Source organism: Leptosomus discolor, chromosome 8, assembly GCF_034619465.1.
Source record: "Leptosomus discolor isolate bLepDis1 chromosome 8, bLepDis1.hap2, whole genome shotgun sequence".
NCBI lineage: Eukaryota > Metazoa > Chordata > Aves > Leptosomiformes > Leptosomidae > Leptosomus > Leptosomus discolor.
Window position 1 is genome coordinate 19,484,947 of NC_141398.1, and position 18,845 is coordinate 19,503,791.

Below are 18,845 nucleotides of genomic sequence, written 5' to 3' on the forward strand. Positions count from 1 at the left end.
GTGAATGTAATTTAGTAGGAGGATTGGACTAGATGATCTCCAGAAGTCCCCTTTGTCATCTTTGAGATAAATCCATATTAACTTGGCTTTTTTTTTAATTGTGCCTTGCAAAAGCCCATTGATTATTGTAAAATACACAGCAGAAAAGTAATCTAAGAAGTACTGACTGAGACTGCACTTGTACTTCAAATACATTACATGAAAAATGTCTGGAATGAAACTACCAGTTTTCTTACATCCTTAGTAAAGAACATACATGCAAAATTTCCTTATGGCTCCCCAAATGTGTACAAGCTTCAACTGTTCCAGTTTGTAATCCATCAAAATTCCTTAAACCAAAGACATGTTGAGTGTTACCCAGCTCTGTTCTATCAGAAACACAGCTTACTATAGACACTGCTGACTGAAGCCTCTCATTCCCTCCAGTCATGCTGGAATGCATATTTTATACAAAAGTAACCAAAAATAGCTGGCAGTGACCTATTATAACATGATTAACCTGAAGATATATCAATTATATGACTTCAAAAAGTTTTTGTTAGATTGCTCTGATTGCTACAATTGAGACAGCTCTGAAAAGTTCTTTCCTACTGTCATTCATTATGCATAATAGGATTTGCAATCTGTGCACACAGGAAGAAAACTCTCACAGAAGCAAAAGATCACAATCATTTAGGTCCAAACAAACCATTTTTAAAATGCCTGTTCCTTCTTTTCCCTTGTTAGTAGTCTAGATGATTAGATATTTAAGTTTTCTAATGTGCTTTGCAGTGATGTTGTTAACTTAATGTCTGGCCCAGATAGAAAATGCATAGTTTTGAGTACACACAAACATCTGAAATGTCATTTTTGGCTATAGCTTCTATTTTTGTATCTTTTTTGTAAAAAGAATCAATGCTCAAAAATTGCAGCTCACCATTAATGCTTGCCTATTTTAATAAATTATTAACACATACACTGCCTGTAGTCATAATGCCCATTATCTTTTCATGTCTCAGAGAGCTCATGAATACAGGTAATTTGGCTTGTAACTCCTCAGTCTGCTTGGAAGGCCGCACCAGTGTTTTGCTTGGGACATTCTGAAAGCCTAACATTTACTGTGGAGTTACTGTCCACCTGCGCATCACACAAGCAATTTTGTTGATAGTTCCTGGAAGTGTTGGCTTATTGCATGTACACTACTGAGTAGAACATCTCCACCTACAGTGGATACATCTCAGATTTGTGAGTGCCCAAAGCCTGAACATCCTGCACAGTGTACAAAATCTTCACATTCTATTACATTCACCTTTCAAAAGTGTTACTATTTATTAAGCAGAATAGTTTAAGTTTTTATCTTATGATTTTTTTTAAATTGTGTTTGAATCAAGATCTGAGACCACAAGCAGAGCTGTGATGAAAACTGTATTAGTCTTAAATTATTTTTTCTCCGAGAAATTATTAGTAGTTCTGTTTCACCATTGGCCAAAAAATAGAAGGAATGAGGCAAGACTGTGGGACTGCGGGACCATTTCCATCCTCTTAGAGAAAGAAAGTGGGTATTTAGTTTTAATGGTAGATGGAGATGAACACCCTCTCCTCTTTGAAGCACCCAGAGTTTCTGGAAACATCAGCTCCTGTTTATTAAAATAAAGATATTAATCCTAAAAGCATATGAAACAAAAATATGGAATCTACTAAATGTCCTATTTGTACTATTTTATTTTATTTTTTTCTAATTCCTGATTTCTGCTTTTCATTAAGAACTGCCTGTCAATCCACCAGGATCAAATTCTGCCCAAAATATATATCACAGAATACTTAAAAGTCATGGTGCGTTGCAGAGATGTATCTCAGATATGTAAGGTTACAGTGAATTATTCTCAAGTCAGATTTAACTCTTATGAGACTCTAACCAATTAAGTTTAGTGGCTTAGTTTTTCAGTATTTTGAACATTCCATGGACATGTGTGTATTTGGTGAAAGCCAGTGAATGAAAATTACCATTCTCTGTGAATAAATACTATTTCTACTGTAAAGTAGGAACTGTTCAATTTATGTTGCAGCTTTATTGGAAATACTGAGTTTCATTGCAATATAGCTGTACTCTTGATAGCATTATCTGAAAATTAAATATGAACGAATGAACAAACGAAGGAAATGAAAGCCTGTCATGGTTGTTGCATTCTCTGAAACTTAAAGATGATCTGCAAAATTAAACTGAAACCTTCACTCAAGAGTAGACTGTCTGTTATGGATAGGTCCATGTTCCTGGAAGAATACTGAGGAAAAACCCCCACATTTTTTGTAATTACTCAGGGGAAGTAAGTCTCAGCAAGATTATAAACCAGCTGTGTGAAGGATGTATTAATGATTTTCATGCCGTCTAGTCACTTAGGAGGGTTAACCACGTTTTGCTTATACAACTCTGTACTTCTCTTTGGACACAAACAGACAGTATCAAAACGGGTTCTGGAGCTGCTTTTTCCTTCTCTCCTGAGAATTTACTGTTTGTAAATTCTAGCTAAAACTCTTGAATACTTTTAACTCAAAAAAAATGCTGATCATGAGGCTAGATTGTGCAGCTCATTATGATATTAACACACTCTCCAAATATGTGTAAAAATTGCTCAGCATGGAGGAATAGAACAAGCCTCTTCCACAAAACTTCCCTGCCCCCCTGTCAGTATATAAAGGGATCATACATTCTTGATCATTTCTGTTGATGTGTCCTTGCTATCTTCTTTGAAGTATTCAAGTATTAATTCCCGTTCATTTACTGAAACTCACATTTCATCTGCTAGCTGGACTTTCTGAAAGTGTTGGCTACCATTTCTCTGTCTTTTTGACTCTATGAATAATTAAATAATTTTTACAGCCCATACAAGAGGAAACACAGAGGGTTTATCTGAGAACATTCTACACCTTAATTGTTGGTGCATTCCCTTGTGAGAGACCTCAATTCAAACCGATTTTTCACCTGAGTCAAACCAACGTTTTAAACTTCCACCTCTAAAGATACTATTTTAATAACCGAGATTTACATGCTGTTCAGGCTATTCAATAGTCCATCTCCTTCCAGGTAATTTACTGGAACACTTCCAGTTCCCATACAACAGATAGATGTCCACTGAACCAAAGAGAAAGCAAATGAAAATGATTCCTCTATTCACATCACCTCCATAGGGGGTGTACCATAGGGGTGTACTTTAGTATGGTACAAAGCACCAGGAACTATTCTGACACTGGCTTATTTCAGTGGGTTCTGCATGCTGAAAAAGAGGCCATGGAAAGGCCTTTTCTGGAAAAGAACCATGTAAATGATGTAAAGATGGAAGAAATGCTATACAATTTTAGAGTTCAAAGTTACCAGTTTACTGAAAGAAGACTTTAAGTACTGTAAAAGGGGTTAGAAAATGCTAAGAATGTGTTTTCCCAATCCAGGCACAGCACAAAATGCTGGTTAGATGATAAAGCCAAAGAATGTAGATGTACAACCAAATTCAACTGGATATGCACAGTTAAGAAGCTGTAAAGCATCAATTACCAACGTTTTGTTTGAAGTACACAGTATTAACTGCTTTCCATTGTCTGCTTCTAGGCAGTCTATGAATCCAAAGACAAGAAATCAAGTAGTGCATCACCACCTATTGCCATGGGATTCTCCTGCATCCTGCAGCAGCATTATTCACAGCTGAGAATCAGTGACTTCACAATAGTTCTGGCACAAAACAACTCCGTACCCTTAGGCACAGGACCTGAAGAAGCACCTTCGCTGTCCAGTCTTCTTCCTATTGCTATACAGCAATGATGTATTTCAGCAGTGAAGGGTACAACCTCACCAGAAAAAATGAGTACAAATATTGCCTCTGGTCTTTTCAGCCCTGAACAAAAACTAATTCACAGAATGGGATTAGAATTTTTATGTGAAAATCCAGAACACGCACAACATGAGAAAAAAGACAATCCTGATTTCATGTGCTTCTTTGCAAGATACAAGACAAAGAAAGCTTCAGGTTTTGAGGGCAACAAAAAGACTAAAGAAATACATCCTGTGTTCAGAGTAAGGTTGTAGCCTTGTCTAACCCCTAAGCAAGATTACATGGATGTTAAAAAGCAGGATGTTAAGAATACCAAGGTGTTCTTTACTAGCGTGTAGTCATGAAGACGGCAATCCTGGGTTCTAGCTTGTACAAAATCTGGTAGAGCCTGCTCTAAAAGCCAGTTAGAATGTAATTTATTAGATTCATTCTGTAATCAATTAAATTAGCAATAAATCTTCACTTGAAGACAATTTGTCGTAACTATAAAATTTCAGACCGTGCAAATGAATAAGGTAAATAGCATACTGCTTGAAAATTTGGCCTAATGGAAAATTAACTTATTTACAATTGCTTTACATATTACATATTATGTATAATAGTTAAAACTTGATACAGAAATATGCACAATACATTTGTAATTATAAGAATTAATATAATGTATGCTTACTACAGTTGATAATAACTATTTTAATAATTAAGTTATTAATTAAAAATCTAATGAACAGCAAAATTTAAAAAGTCAATTGCCTTAGTTTTTTCAGGTACTGCTACATAACCACAACTACAAACTCTAGGTATTGTAGTTTGAATCAATAATCAAATTTTTTGTAAAAGTTTGGGGTAGCCATGGTTTTGATCACCCAGTTACTTACAAGACTCCATTTTTAAGATTTGAAAACATTTAAGATATGGTGCTTAATTACAAAAAGTGCCAATTTAGATGCTAATTATCATCAAATATGATATCTCTATCTGTAAAAAAATAAAATAGTTGCCTTTATAGTATACACTACGTCAGAAACTCTGTATTTCTCTCTACCCATATCATGAATATGTCCGAAATCCCTTGGAGTAATTAAGTGACATTATATTGCACAATATAATTGATGCTTTTGAACATTGAAACTACCTGGCTTCTGACTTGTTACATTGTGCACCCGCATTCACAGTACTGCAAGAAGCAATGGTTATAATATCAAAAAGCTGCAATATCCATTCATATCCTTGTGTTTGAAAGTCCCTAAACTATAAATTGTTCTTGGCTTAATGGTGCTTATATGACTTACACATAACCCATGTACCATCTCTTGCAGTATAAATCAAGACATAAAAATAAAAACCCCTCAGTTTCTCTCAAACGTAAGAAGCCCAAAGAGAATGAAAGATAAGTACATGCTGTCCATATGGAAAACATACTTATCAAAGAACCACTTACTCTCCTGCAAATTGTTACTTTTCAAGTTTATGTCTATAAACACATTTTGTTTTCTTTAGACCACAGACTCCTCTTTACATTCACTAATGACATATGATGGAGGTATTGGTCTTCTCTTCAAAACAGCAGCTCTCAGATTGCTTCATCCTACAGGCAGCGCTACTTCATAGAACCATACAACTTATTCGGTTGGAAGGGACCTCTAAAGGCCATCTAGTCCAACCCCCCTACAATAAGCAGGGCCCTCCACTACCTCTCTGGGCAAACAGTTCCAGTGATCCACCACCCTCATATTAAAGAACTTTTTCCTGATGTCCAACCTAAATCTACCCTTTTCTAGCTTAAAACCATTGACCCCTCATCCTATCGCTACAAACTCTTGTGAACAGTTCTTCCCCTTCCTTCTTATGGGCCCCTTTCAGGTATTGGAAGGTCGCTATAAGGTCCCTCCCAAGCCTTCACTTCTCCAGGCTGAACAACCCCAACTCTCTCAGCCTGCCCTCACAGGAGAGGTGCTCCAGCCCCCTGATCATCTTCCTGGCACTCCTCTGGAAACGCTCCAACAGGTCCACATCCTTCTTGTGTTGGGGACTCCAGAGCTGGATGCAGCACTCCAGGTGAGGTCTCACCAGGGCAGAGTAGAGGGGCAGAATCACCTCTCTGGACCTGCTGGCCACACTCCTTTTGATGCAGCCCAGGATGTGGTTGGCCTTCTGGGCTGCAATTGCACATTGGTGGCTCATGTCCAGCTTTTCATCCACCAGTACCCCCAAGTCTTTTTCCATAGGGCTGCTCTCTAGCATATCTTCTCCCAGACTGTATTGATGATATCAGCAGTTGCCCCAGCCCAGGTGCAGGACCCTGAACTTGGCCTTGTTGAACCTCATGAAGTTCACCTGGGCCCACCTCTCCAGCCTGTCCACATCCTTCTGGATGGCATCCTGTCCCTCTGGCATATCGACTGCACCACCCAGCTTGGTGTCATCAGCAAACTTGCTGAGGGTGCACTCAATGCCACTGTCAATATAATTTTCTGGATTCATTAACAATATTAAAAATAACACCTGAGCTCTGACAAAATTAGTTTAGGGCACTCTTGGAAAATCACCCTAGTGGTCCTATAGGTTGTAAGTCCTGACTCAACTTGCTACCCATTTGGAAAAACTTTTGCAAATGGGTAGAGACTGCTGCTCTTTTTTACCTCTCTGGAATGGATAGAAACAGGCAAGGAGATCTTCAAATGGCCCTGATTCTGCTACTGTAGCAAGACAAAAAATTCTTGATATCCAAAGTTTGTGAGCAACTCATCCTTACAAGGATGGTGCCCAATGAAGAAAGCAGGGGAGGTTTCTCAATCTCAGGTGGAATTCTCACTCACTTACTCAACTCTGAGGAACATCAAAACTGTAAGCTGCAAAAACACAGAGCATCTATGCAGACTGGTGACTGCAGACAGATCTAATGGAACATGTCTCAGCACTGTGAAACAGCTGGTATAAGATCTCATGGCTCAAAGCACACAAAGATAACTGGCTCAGACATCTGGTGAGGGGAGGACCTAATACTCTTCTTCAGGTAGTTTTTGCCCAGTCTGACATGGCTGACTTAGTGACTTATCCAGCATCAAAGTCTGAAGTAGAGAATATCAACTATGGCCTCAGTATCCTAAAAAAACTACACACACAAAAAAAAAAATTAGGAAAACGGCCAGTATTCTGACACTGACACAAGACAACTTTTGCTATGCTGTAATGAAGAGAACCATTTCTGCCATATTGGCTTTAACTCATAGAGGATTCTAAGGGAGAACAAAGATTGAAGGAAGAAATGCATAATTTCTCCAGTCAAGGAACTGGGAATGAGTGAGCAGCCTCAGTGCTGAAGGAAAATTTGGGGACTTTTTTGCAAATACAAAAAAAAGCCTCAGCAAATTTCCAATAGAAGAACAATGTTTAGAATGTCACTTCTGAGTGCCTGCTCATGGTCCACCAAAGTGAGGCAGCTCAGGCTCTCAGCCAACACACTAACCAAGACCAGTAACAGAATTCTCCAGCAGGCAGCTAAGCAGCTGCTACTTTGGACCCACAACATCCTGCAGAGGTGCTGCGTGCCACAAACAGACTGAGCAGTAGGATCATAGCTTTCCAGCACATACAAAACTTTTCAGAAAGTGCTTTTCTTTATTAATTAATTTGCATCTCTTGTGTTTAGTATAATCACCCTTTTGGAGCAATGCAAATTTCCAGATGAATTTGTGTTTGTAAATAAAGTTATAAACTTTCAAAAGTAATTTTCTTTTTCCTATCAGAAAACATTCTACAAAACCCTCTTCCCCTGGGTTTTGTAGAATAGGGAGCAGAGAAAGCTTCCTTAGCATGAAAGTAGAGAAGGCATACTGAAATTTACTCCATTTTCTCCAGATACACTTTCCTAGATGCCAATTTTATGGAATTTGCCTTTTTCAAGATCCTTGTAGCACTTGGAATAACCTTCTTAACCTTCTTCCAATGTTAGCAGAGTAGGTAAATACACACAAAGCTAGCAAGTCTTTCATCTTGATGGTAAGGTTCATGACTTCCTGAAATTACTAAAGAATTATTTTTTATTATATCTGTTCTTTTGGCATAAGAGACAATAAAAATGGGCCTTAGCTCAGGAAATAGCCTCCATGCAATAATATAGTTCATGTGGGTATCAATACAGCGTATTTCTGGACTGGGAATATGCTTGTCACAGAAATAACAAAGTTTAATACTGCCCTGGAGGGAAGGTGCTGCCAGAAAAATATGCAAAAATATGGGGTGGGGGTGGTGAATAATAGGAGAAAAGAAACAGCATGCGGCTAAAATGGGAATACTCATTCTCTGTCAGCTTCACTGAAATGTAAACAAAGGTAGCATGAAAAAGATGTAGAAACAAAGAAAATTTTAAAAAGATAAAATAAATTAAAGCAAAAAGCAAAGAACCCTGTGGAAAGAGATTCATGCAGGCAAAACTCACAATGAGGGTGCTCTGACTCAGACAAGTACTTCAAGAGAATTACGGTCAAATTGTACTTTCACTGTTGCACTGCTAGAATGAAAGGAGGCAGGGGCTGTTCCTCTGCACATTGCTGAAGCAATAAGAAAGATTCTTCAGTCTGAATACCAAACGCCCAATTTGAATCTACATATGGGACAAAAATTTTTTAATATATTAAGTGCAACAGGTGCAAAAGCTGTATCCCCAGCTAAACAATTTAAGAAAAAAGTATGTTAACATGACTGCCAGTCATTTTGGATGAGGCACTGAAGACTTCAATAAAAACTGACCAAGATTCACAACCAAGAAACACTAAAAGGAAGTTTCAAAATTATTTTAACAAAACTTTCTTTGACAAATTTCATTTGTGGGGGAAAAAAAAAAAAAAAAGCATTGGCACTTCACAGTTGACACAGCATGACTGACAGAGAAGCTGGGAGGTTCTGAGGTTCTGACAGTATTTGGTGCTCAGGTCAGGCTACTTACATCGGCAAATAAGCACAAGCTAAGGAATCACAGCAGATATATAAAAGCAGAACACTATCATTTAATTTAATTGTTTCATATTAAGAAATAGAAGAAGCATGCCGAAACAACCAGTATTTGGTTGTAATGTCTTTCACTAATCTCTGTTGATAGGAATTAAAGTCCTGAATAATCAGGATTTTGGACATAAGACAAAAAGACAAAAATTTGTATTTGAAAAACTCACAAATCTTTCATTGCTAAATAAATTTCATCATTTTTAGGCTAGCAGATCAAGCTATCGGGAAAATGTCCAATCAAACAGACAAAAAAAAAAAAAAAAAGGACAAAACTCTAGTAACTCAACGATTCCTGAATGCAGGTCCCACACATTAACGTAAGTCTTGCATTATTTACTTAGATATCCTAAGCATTTAAAATGGCAGTAACTATGTATGTAGTAATCTTGATTCCCGTTATCACTGCCCTTTACTTTTGGATGTATTTCTCTAATGGGAATATGCAACTTAAACTTATAATTCCAGTAATAACTTTTAATCCAGATATTTCTTCTGAAAAACAACCTGGCACTGTGTCCCGTGTTAGTATTTTTGCCCCATGAAAATCTCAGGCTCAAAGGAATCCACTTTTTTTCCTTGAAGTAGTTAACCCACTATTTAATGCACCAAGATAACGACACTCTTTAAACCTATACCTGTACATTTTACCACTAGCTCAAGATGACACTTGTAATTAAAACTTTATTTCCAGGTACAGTTCACAGTTTACATTGCGCTAACTGTTGTTTCATACCATTCAAGCTGTCAAACTGCCCTGAGCACAATTTACGCATTTCACAAAACAAAACAAGAAAACAATTGCTTTTTTAACAACCTTCAGGAAATAGAAGGGTAACATATGAGAGGCACACACCCACATATCTTTAATACCATTATTTTTTTAAAACATGCTCCATTTTATTTGTTTTGCGTAAATAGTTGATTACCTTCATATACACTTTAGAAGTTCAACAGAACTGCCTAAATGAATGCAAGAGAACTAGCTTAAAATCACTATCCACATGTTAGTACAAAATTATTCTCTAGCTATAATGACCTTTTCTTTACCTAATTATTTTTTATTGATAATCCCCCATCTTAAGTACACAGATATGAGCACCAGAGTGGCTTGACTATCTCCCTGAATGCTGTGGCTGATGCTTTGACAAGAGTAACAGATTTCCCAAGTTCTAACAGTTGAGATGCCAACTTTGACCAAATGTTCCATCTAGCAAAGTATGAACACACAGAGAATCAGGAAAGCAGATCTCAGGTGTTTGCTGGTAGCACTTGAACCATTATAGCAAAACCCCAAATATTAACTACACGTTCTAGATCATCACTTCAATCTTGAGCCATTCCAACCAGCAAGAAAGCATAAATTTTGCCATACAGTGTTAAAATCCTGACACGACTAGGAATATCCAAGTTTCTGAATGAATCATAGGTTTCAAACAGTTGGTTTCCAAGTTTTGGCAGTTCTCACCCAAATCTTCACCTTCCTCACTCAGTTCTTTCACAGGACTCTCTGAAACAAAAAAAATCAATCTCCTCCTCCTCTTTCAAGCTTCTGTTTTCTGTGCACTTAACCCGTTTCTACGTGATCTTTCCAATTTCAATTCTTGACTTTCTTTATAATCTCCCATGTGCCTTCCTGATGGCTTCAGCTCCCATTTTGAGGACCACTCCGACCTCTTAGACGAATACCATCTCACCTTATTGGACTTATAAATATGCTTCGGTGTTTGTAGTCAACAAACAGCCATTCACTGCTTTGATCAGCTTTTCACGTAGCTCTATGTCTACTTTTAGCCTGTACCCAGGGCTAAATTATAACTTACTATCACCTACCAACCCCTTACTGACCAGGGAGGAGAAACAGGGAAAAAGGAAAGCAGACTCATGGGTGAAAGTGAGAACATATTTTAATGAGGTAACACCAATGTCAACAGAGATATACAGAGTTATACTCAGCCAAATGAATATCCAGTCTTCAGGAGCAGGGAAAAAAACAGACAAGGAGAAGAAACCGGAGAAGAAACCCAAGCAGAAACCCAACAGGAGCTTCCCTTCCTCAGCAAACCTTCCCCCTTTATAAGGACAATGACATTACGGGCTACACCTGTAGCTCACTCAGGTCAGCTGCCCTGGCTGACCTGAGCCTGCCTAGCATGGCTGGGCTGTGATTCTATCCCAGCCAAACCAGGACAGCCTGTATCTAGTCTTTTGGTATTAGTTCTTTTTTATCCCAACCCAACTATCATTGTGATATCACTGTGATAAAATGAGTTCATTTGTTCACATAAATTCTTCATTATTTCATGACTTTCAGATCATTGGTACTGATAATTCTTCCATCCCCTGTGCCCTCTTACCTGTCGTTAGTTACCAATTCTGTCCATCCTTCTAAAGCTTCTACAGTTTTGTTCCTCCTCTCCACTGTAACATCCTTCCTGCACTCCTTCAGCTCTGTTGTTAACAGTCACATATTTTGCTCCTAGGATGCTAATAGTGCACCACTGGTCTGCTCACTTGCTCCACGACAAATTCGTTCTCTCACCTGAATGGCTAACCTAATGTATTTCTCAGGCTTAACTGACTTTTGTCTGTGTATCTTTTTGCTGCCTTTATTTTCCAACTCTCTACTCCTTTTATCTCTGAGTCTCTCTGTGTATTAATTACAAGAAAACAAAGAAAATATAATGCAACATGAAATTCATTATCCCCTTAGCATTTTCTCTCTTCTATTTTTCTATTTCTGGCCTTTCCATCAGTGGTGAATTTTTACTGTCCTCTCTCCATCTATAGTCTTTCTACTTTGCACCTGATCCACTCGCTTACCCCAATTCTCCTTTTCAGTCTCTCATTTACCTTCAGATCTTTCCCAGAAAATACACAGGAAATATACTTTACCTTTCCCACCACAGAATAAAAACCACAGATTTGACACCATTGGCCTCTCCAACAGCCCTGATATCCTTTCATTTCTAAACTCACACTACTCAGAACTGATCGTAATCACCAGCAGCTACCCAGTGCATGTCACTGAAATGACTCAGAATGTACCAAATCAAAAGGTCTATCTAGTCTAGTAACTTCTCCCTACAAGTGGCCACAAGTAGATGCTTAGGAAAAGAAAGAGTGTGAGAAGTACAGCTACCATATTTATGCTGATGACTGACAGATCTACTTTTCTCTTTCAGACATCTCTCCTGTCAAAACTAAAATATGCTTCTGTTTCTACCACCTTTTGTACACTTCTTACCACACTTTTAAGTTCATTAAAATCTCTAGGATTTTCCTGTCCTAGCCTTCCTCAAGCAGTATGGATTTGTCCTCAATCCATGAAATCTGTTAAGCCAGGAGTTATCTTAAATTTAAATATCATAGAATCATAGAACCATACAACTTATTTGGTTGGAAGGGACCTCTAAAGGCCATCTAGTCTAACTCCCCTACAATAAGCAGGGACATCTCTAACTAGGTCAGGTTGCCCAGAGCCCCATCAAGCCTGACCTTGAACGCCTCCAGGGATGGGGCTTCCACTACCTCTCTGGGCAAACATTTCCAGTGATCCACCACCCTCATATTAAAGAACTTTTCCTGACGTCCAATCTAAATCTACCCTTTTCTAGCTTAAAACCATTACCCCTTGTCCTAACCACTACAAACCCTTGTGAACAGTTCTTCCCCTTCCTTCTTATGGGCCCCTTTCAGGTATTGGAAGGTCGCTATAAGGTCCCTCCCAAGCCTTCACTTCTCCAGGCTGAACAACCCCAACTCTCTCAGCCTGCCCTCACAGGAGAGGTGCTCCAGCCCCCTGATCATCTTCCTGGCACTCCTCTGGACACGCTCCAACAGGTCCATGCCCTTTTTGTGTTGGGGACTCCAGAGCTGGATGCAGCACTCCAGGTGAGGTCTCACCAGGGCAGAGTAGAGGGGCAGAATCACCTCTCTGGACCTGCTGGCCACACTCCTTTTGATGCAGCCCAGGATGTGGTTGGCCTTCTGGGCTGCAATTGCACATTGGTGGCTCATGTCCAGCTTTTCATCCACCAGTACCCCCAAGTCTTTTTCCATAGGGCTGCTCTCTAGCATATCTTCTCCCAGCCTGTATTGATATCAGCAGTTGCCCCAGCCCAGGTGCAGGACCCTGAACTTGGCCTTGTTGAACCTCATGAAGTTCACCTGGGCCCACCTCTCCAGCCTGTCCACATCCTTCTGGATGGCATCCTGTCCCTCTGGCATATCAACTGCACCACCCAGCTTGGTGTCATCAGCAAACTTGCTGAGGGTGCACTCAATGCCACTGTCAATATCGTTGATGATATCAGTTAAATATCTATTTGGATCTTCCTGTTCACAATATTTCTAAAACTTGCAGATGCTTTCTATGTATCATATATAAAAAATTAATTTCTCATCATCACTTTCATCTTACATCTCAATTACTGTAACATAGCTTTTAAACTCATGACAAATGTAATTTTGTCAGCGACCACAAGAACTGCTTCAAATACAATTTTTTTTTAGTCCACTACTTTGACCATGTTACTGCCCTTCTTTCTCTACTATGCTGGTTCCTCTCTTAACCATTACATCAAATAAAAAAAGACTTGACTTGATTTTTGAAGTCCTTCCAGGCTTTTACTGACATATTAATTACCTTCTAATGACTACTCAGACATTGAATCTCATCTATTCAGTTCATGATACCTACCTCAGCCAAGTATTTTATTTTCTAACAGCTTTTGCACACTGCCTTCACATTCAAAGGGTGCCTGTAAAACTTCATGATTTTCTTTTAAGAGACATCTTAAAACTCATCCCATCTGAGGTGCCAAAACTCAATGACAGTTAAAAATGGTTAGTCTACGGAGGCAGCTGGTTTTATACATTCCCATAGACTTGCCCCTTATCTCTTGCTCAAACTTCTTTGTAAATTGTCCAAGATTGGGACAATCCTTTTTGTTCTTGACATATGGATCAGCACTATGTATTCTCCTGGATCTTCATTACAGGCAATGGAACAGCAGCAACACTAGTAGATTTTTGTTAGCACATAGCGTAGTTTAAAAAGCACAACTGGAGATTTAAGCCTTCTCCTTTTCCCCTTCTTAGTTATGCCTACAAAAAGTAAATGCTTTCATCCAGCTGAGCATAGTTATTATCAATAACTTTTACTAAACATCTGCTACACATATCGTCTGGACACTGGCCTCCAGAACTTGACTTTTGCAGTTTTCAGTATAACGTGTGTATACATACATGCAGTCTGCTAGTCTTGCTCATGCTTATCTAATTGATGCCAGTGAGATTACTCAAATGAGTGAGGACTACACACATTAATAAGACTTGAAAGATTGAACCTGTAATTCATGAGAACTCTTGAACACAGTCATTTTTATGCTGAATATCTCAAATGTTAATAATGACAATTTGGACCACTGAAAAACACTGAACTCATGAACCACATTCCACTTCCAGTAGCTACATACTTGCTTAAATAATACTAAATACAACCTAAATTTTTCATGTATATTAAGAAATTAGACTTAAGAATTTACTTTTTTTAAACATTTTTTTGGTGATTTTTCCTGATGTCAGAAAAGGTGTTGAATTGCCACGCAATTAGCTTTTCAGTTAGCACACCAATCTAGTGTATTGCTTTTGGAATAGGTCCAGTTCACCTAAAGTACCAGAGTATAACGTTTTAATGAACAGAAGCACAAGTATGTTAAACATCTAATATAATACTACTTTATGACAGACTACAGTAACAGTCTAGAAAAGGCTATTCTCTAAATATCTTTCTTGCTCACTTTTATGGAAATGATGGAATTTAGCACCAAAGTACATTTTCTCAACCTTTGCATGACTATATTCCGCTTTTAAATACTATTTCTGAATCTTACAAGAGAATTGACATTCCTCAATATACATTCATGCTTAACTGCAAGTCTAGTGAACTAATTTGTTAACAGCTTAGTAATTAAATGGCACAAAAAAAAAAAAAAAAAAAAAAGAAATCATTTATATCTCCTCTAGGAAGGAAATCTGTACAAACTATAAAGCTTAACAAACCAACATAAAAATATTTCTGCTTGTGCTTTCTTTCTCTTTTTTAATCTCAAATGTAATTCTAAGTGGGTTTAATTTCCAAATCAGACATTTAAATTTTCTCCCCCGCTTTTAAAGTAATTTCTAAAACCTTCCAAAATTCCCTGACCAAAGCAATATTTGCTCCATCTCCCCTCATTATAGTTTGGGGGGTTTTCTAGTTATTAATGCAACCTTGTCTATTATACATTCAAATTCCACCCCACCATAAGGAGCACATCCAGCAATGTGCTTTCGTTAACGGACTAGTGCAAAGTTAAATACGTCTTTCTGACATGATCCTGAGAAGGACGCTGAAAAAAATCCAAATTTACATTTCTCTGGGAAACAGCATATGAAACATCATCAATTTGTTTGTGCGCTTACCTTCCACTATTAGCCTATTGGTTAATTTGTTATTTTTTTATGTTTTAAGACCTATTCCTGTATTAAAAGTCTAGATGTTTCCAGGATTGGCTTCTTAAAAGTGAATTAAGGAGTAGCTGCTGAAATACACAAAGTGACACTGGAAAAATTTCTGTTGGAATAGTCACTTACCATAGTAAATTTTGTTCCTTGAATGTACTGCCTCCAAAGAGGCCCCACTTTGGGATTACTTTCCCTGCCATGAAGCAACAGAAACCATAGAAAATGTTAGATATTAAATGGAATATTCACATCTATTCCAATGTTCTGGAAGAAAACACAGAAAATTCTCCTACTTCTTAACTCCCGATGCATCGTCACATTCCATAAATACATGATGTAAAAGTAAACCTGAGGAGCTGGTGTAAATCTGCACAGACAATTCACTTGAGAAAAAGTTATTTTGATAAATAGCATCCTTTTTCTCGCTTATGACACTGCCTACACAGATTGAGTAAGTAAAAGACTGGTAGAGACAATTCTCAGAACATGGACTGAGGCTGGCTACTAGTTGCAGAGAGAGTAAACTACTCTGGTCCAAATGTTGTATCTAACGTAATGCAGGAAGTTCTCCTTGCTTGGGAACTTTTAAGTACATCAGCTACCTCAATGGAGATGTTGTAAACTACTTCTATATTGAAATGGTCTAGCCCTCAGCTTTTCACCAAAACTGACCAAAAAGTTACCTTAAAAAAGGTTTTTGCATAGGCAAGCGATTCAGAACTTGTCCAAACCTTAACCAAAACAGCTTCAAATACAACCAAGACAGCTGTTAAAAATGGCCAATAGTATTATACTCACGAACATGGATGAGTAAGGGCATTTTAAGACTGATCACCCTTATAAAAATACACAGACGATTGCAGTTTTGAGAATTCCTTTTAGATTCTGTAACTACAAGAGGAATACTCAGTGTAGGAGAATAAGAAAGCTACTACTGTACCCCTCCTCCAAAGAGATGCATGACCTTTTGGGTGTCAGGAGTTTGACCCCAGGAATGTTATGTCTAACTTATTATTTGAGTATGCAACTCCGTGAAATCTTTTTGTATGCTCTTTTGTCAAGAATAAAAAAGGACAGACTTAAATTATTTACATAAGAAATGAAAGATAGGGTTAAGAATAAATGAGATATTTTTTTAAGCTATTGAAGAAGAAACATGAGTATTTTTGACCATGTCCCCCTGCTCAAAACAAGTGACATAACTCGTGAAGAGAATGGCATTTAACTTTTGGTTCTTCAATTTCTTTCTACTTCACTTGCAGCTTGGCCAAGCATTGTTGCCTACTGTGTCACCTACTGACACTTTCTTTCTTCTTTGCTTCTGTTTTCCACAGAAACTGAATAGCTGTTCTTCAAATTGGGGCTCAATTCTGCTGTCCACAGATAGGTGTCTAATGACATTTCAGATGCCCTTTAATATCCCACTTGGCCTCCAGCTGCAGTTCCAGAGTCTCTCATAAGTTGTGTCATATCTGCTGTCCTGTGAAAATAGTTTAGCTACCGGGGGACATCTCAAATAGTACTAGATGCCTCTTTGTGGGCAACTGTGTCATGTCTTTGCTGTCGAACAGCTATTTTCAGAGGCTACCATTGCAAACTGTTGATAATATAACCTTTGCTAGGAAATGGATAAGACTGTGCGGATATACAGGAAATAAAGATTTTTAAAAGGTTAAAAAAAGGCAAAAGCATCAAACAGAATCCCATGCCAAACCACCAAAGTCTGTGTAGAAACAGAATCTACTACCTTCGTTTTCCGGAGCATTTTACAAATCCATTACTTTTTCACATCATAAAGGCTCTATCCAGGAAAGCTTATTAAAAAGTTTCCTTTGTGGATTCATAAAGAAAATCTTGAATTCACAACTGGCTCTGAAAGTACTTGCACCTAATCTGAACAGCTGTAAGCAAATACTCCAGACAGCCTACATCCATGGAATGCTTATCATGCTCACACAACTGCCATTACCATCCAAGCACGTCTTCTTTATAAGACTCCAATCAAACTCAGATGCAGAAAAATGACCCGAGTGCTCTTGCCTTTGAGAGCTCCATCATCTCAGAGCTCATAGGATCAAAACTAAAAAAGGATACAATTGTCTTACTAAATGTGTTCCTCAGATGTTATGAAATACCATTTCTAGGATGGAATTTTAAGCCTCTAAAGAATTCTGATATGCAAAGTGGTATTAACGCTTCCTTAACAGATCTGCTGAAGATTTGAGTTTCCCCTCCCTCTCCCTGAACACGCCACCACTGTAATATTCCAACTTCCAGATGCATGTTGTGATGCTGATAAAAGGGAGCTGTGAAAAATGCTTCTGCACGTTTCAGCTCCTGAAGCAGCTATTGGTGGACAAAACTTAAAGAGTGTTCTGCTACTCTGCATTGTGCCAAGGCTGAAAAGTCACCTCCTTTTGCTTTTTTACAGTAGATGAATACACAGGCAACTGAAGTTTTCCTTGGCTCTCTCCTCTGGACCCCAAGCTTGAAGAATGAATGAAATCAACCTTTGACTGAGTCTTTAACAAACTACACAGACATGTTTAGAAAGTGAATCAGGGAGATCCAAGTTGTTCTGTCATGTTTCAGTACGACTTATCCAATTACAGAGTTATGGTCTGAAGACAACTTCTATGGCAAGCTCAAAGCTAGAAGAACGTAACAGAATCACATGACTGCACATTTTAATATGTAACTGGTCTTAAAAATTAACTTCAAGTGTGTGCAGGTGCTAACTGGTGAAGCATTAGGCTCTTCTGCTGTATTTTCCAAAAACCTTGAAATAAATTTAAGAATAATTTTGTTTTTAAAGATGACGGGAAAGAAATATTTTTTAAAAACAAACAAAAAAATTACCTGGCAAGGCTTTTTCATTTTAATTGCTATAACATGGTATCTGTAACAGCAGAGTTCACAGGTCCATGACCCTCTCTCACTTATCCACTTTAACAGGCAAAGCTGATGCGTGTATCGTACTGACCCATCGCAGCGGCAAGGATTTAACAACTCACCCTGAAAAGGCAACACAAAAGTGTTAATTTTAAAGGCATCTTTTATGTACATGTATACTCGATACCAAAATATTTACAGGTCTGTAACAATGATGTGGTCTCAATTTCAGTACGTGAAAAAGCAGATATTTTTGGCTATAAGAATGCTCAAAAATTAAATTGTCTTAAAAACATCCAGGTGTTTCTAATGACACAAAGCCAGGTAACTGCCTATGCATGTGTACATATGTATGTTAAACAAGTGAAAGATTACAGTGCATTAAACAACAGTAGCATTAGCCCTTTCGAATAGCTAAAATGGTACCGAAAGTGGCTAGAAGCATTCCTCCAACAGTTATTTGCAGTCACTACTAAGAAAGAAACTGGTGACGTCACAGAGAACCATGCTCTTGGAGCAGGGCTGCGCGCTGTCCAGCTAGCCGGAGGTCAGGCAGGACCTTAAATAAGGTAAATAAATACTTCCCCCAGTAGTTCACACACTTCTGTATTACATAAATAAGCTATCCTCTTCTTTCCTTGA

General features: G+C 38.1%; 1 protein-coding gene across 1 annotated transcript in view; it reads right to left on the minus strand.

The window, feature by feature from the left end:
• MARCHF11 (membrane associated ring-CH-type finger 11) overlaps positions 1-18,845 on the minus strand; it is a 33,925-nt gene that overhangs the window by 14,083 nt on the left and 997 nt on the right. The window contains exon 2 of the mRNA XM_086469432.1: positions 18,171-18,326. Within this exon, the coding sequence (XP_086325558.1) occupies positions 18,171-18,326 (156 nt within the window). The remainder of the gene's footprint in view (positions 1-18,170; positions 18,327-18,845) is intronic.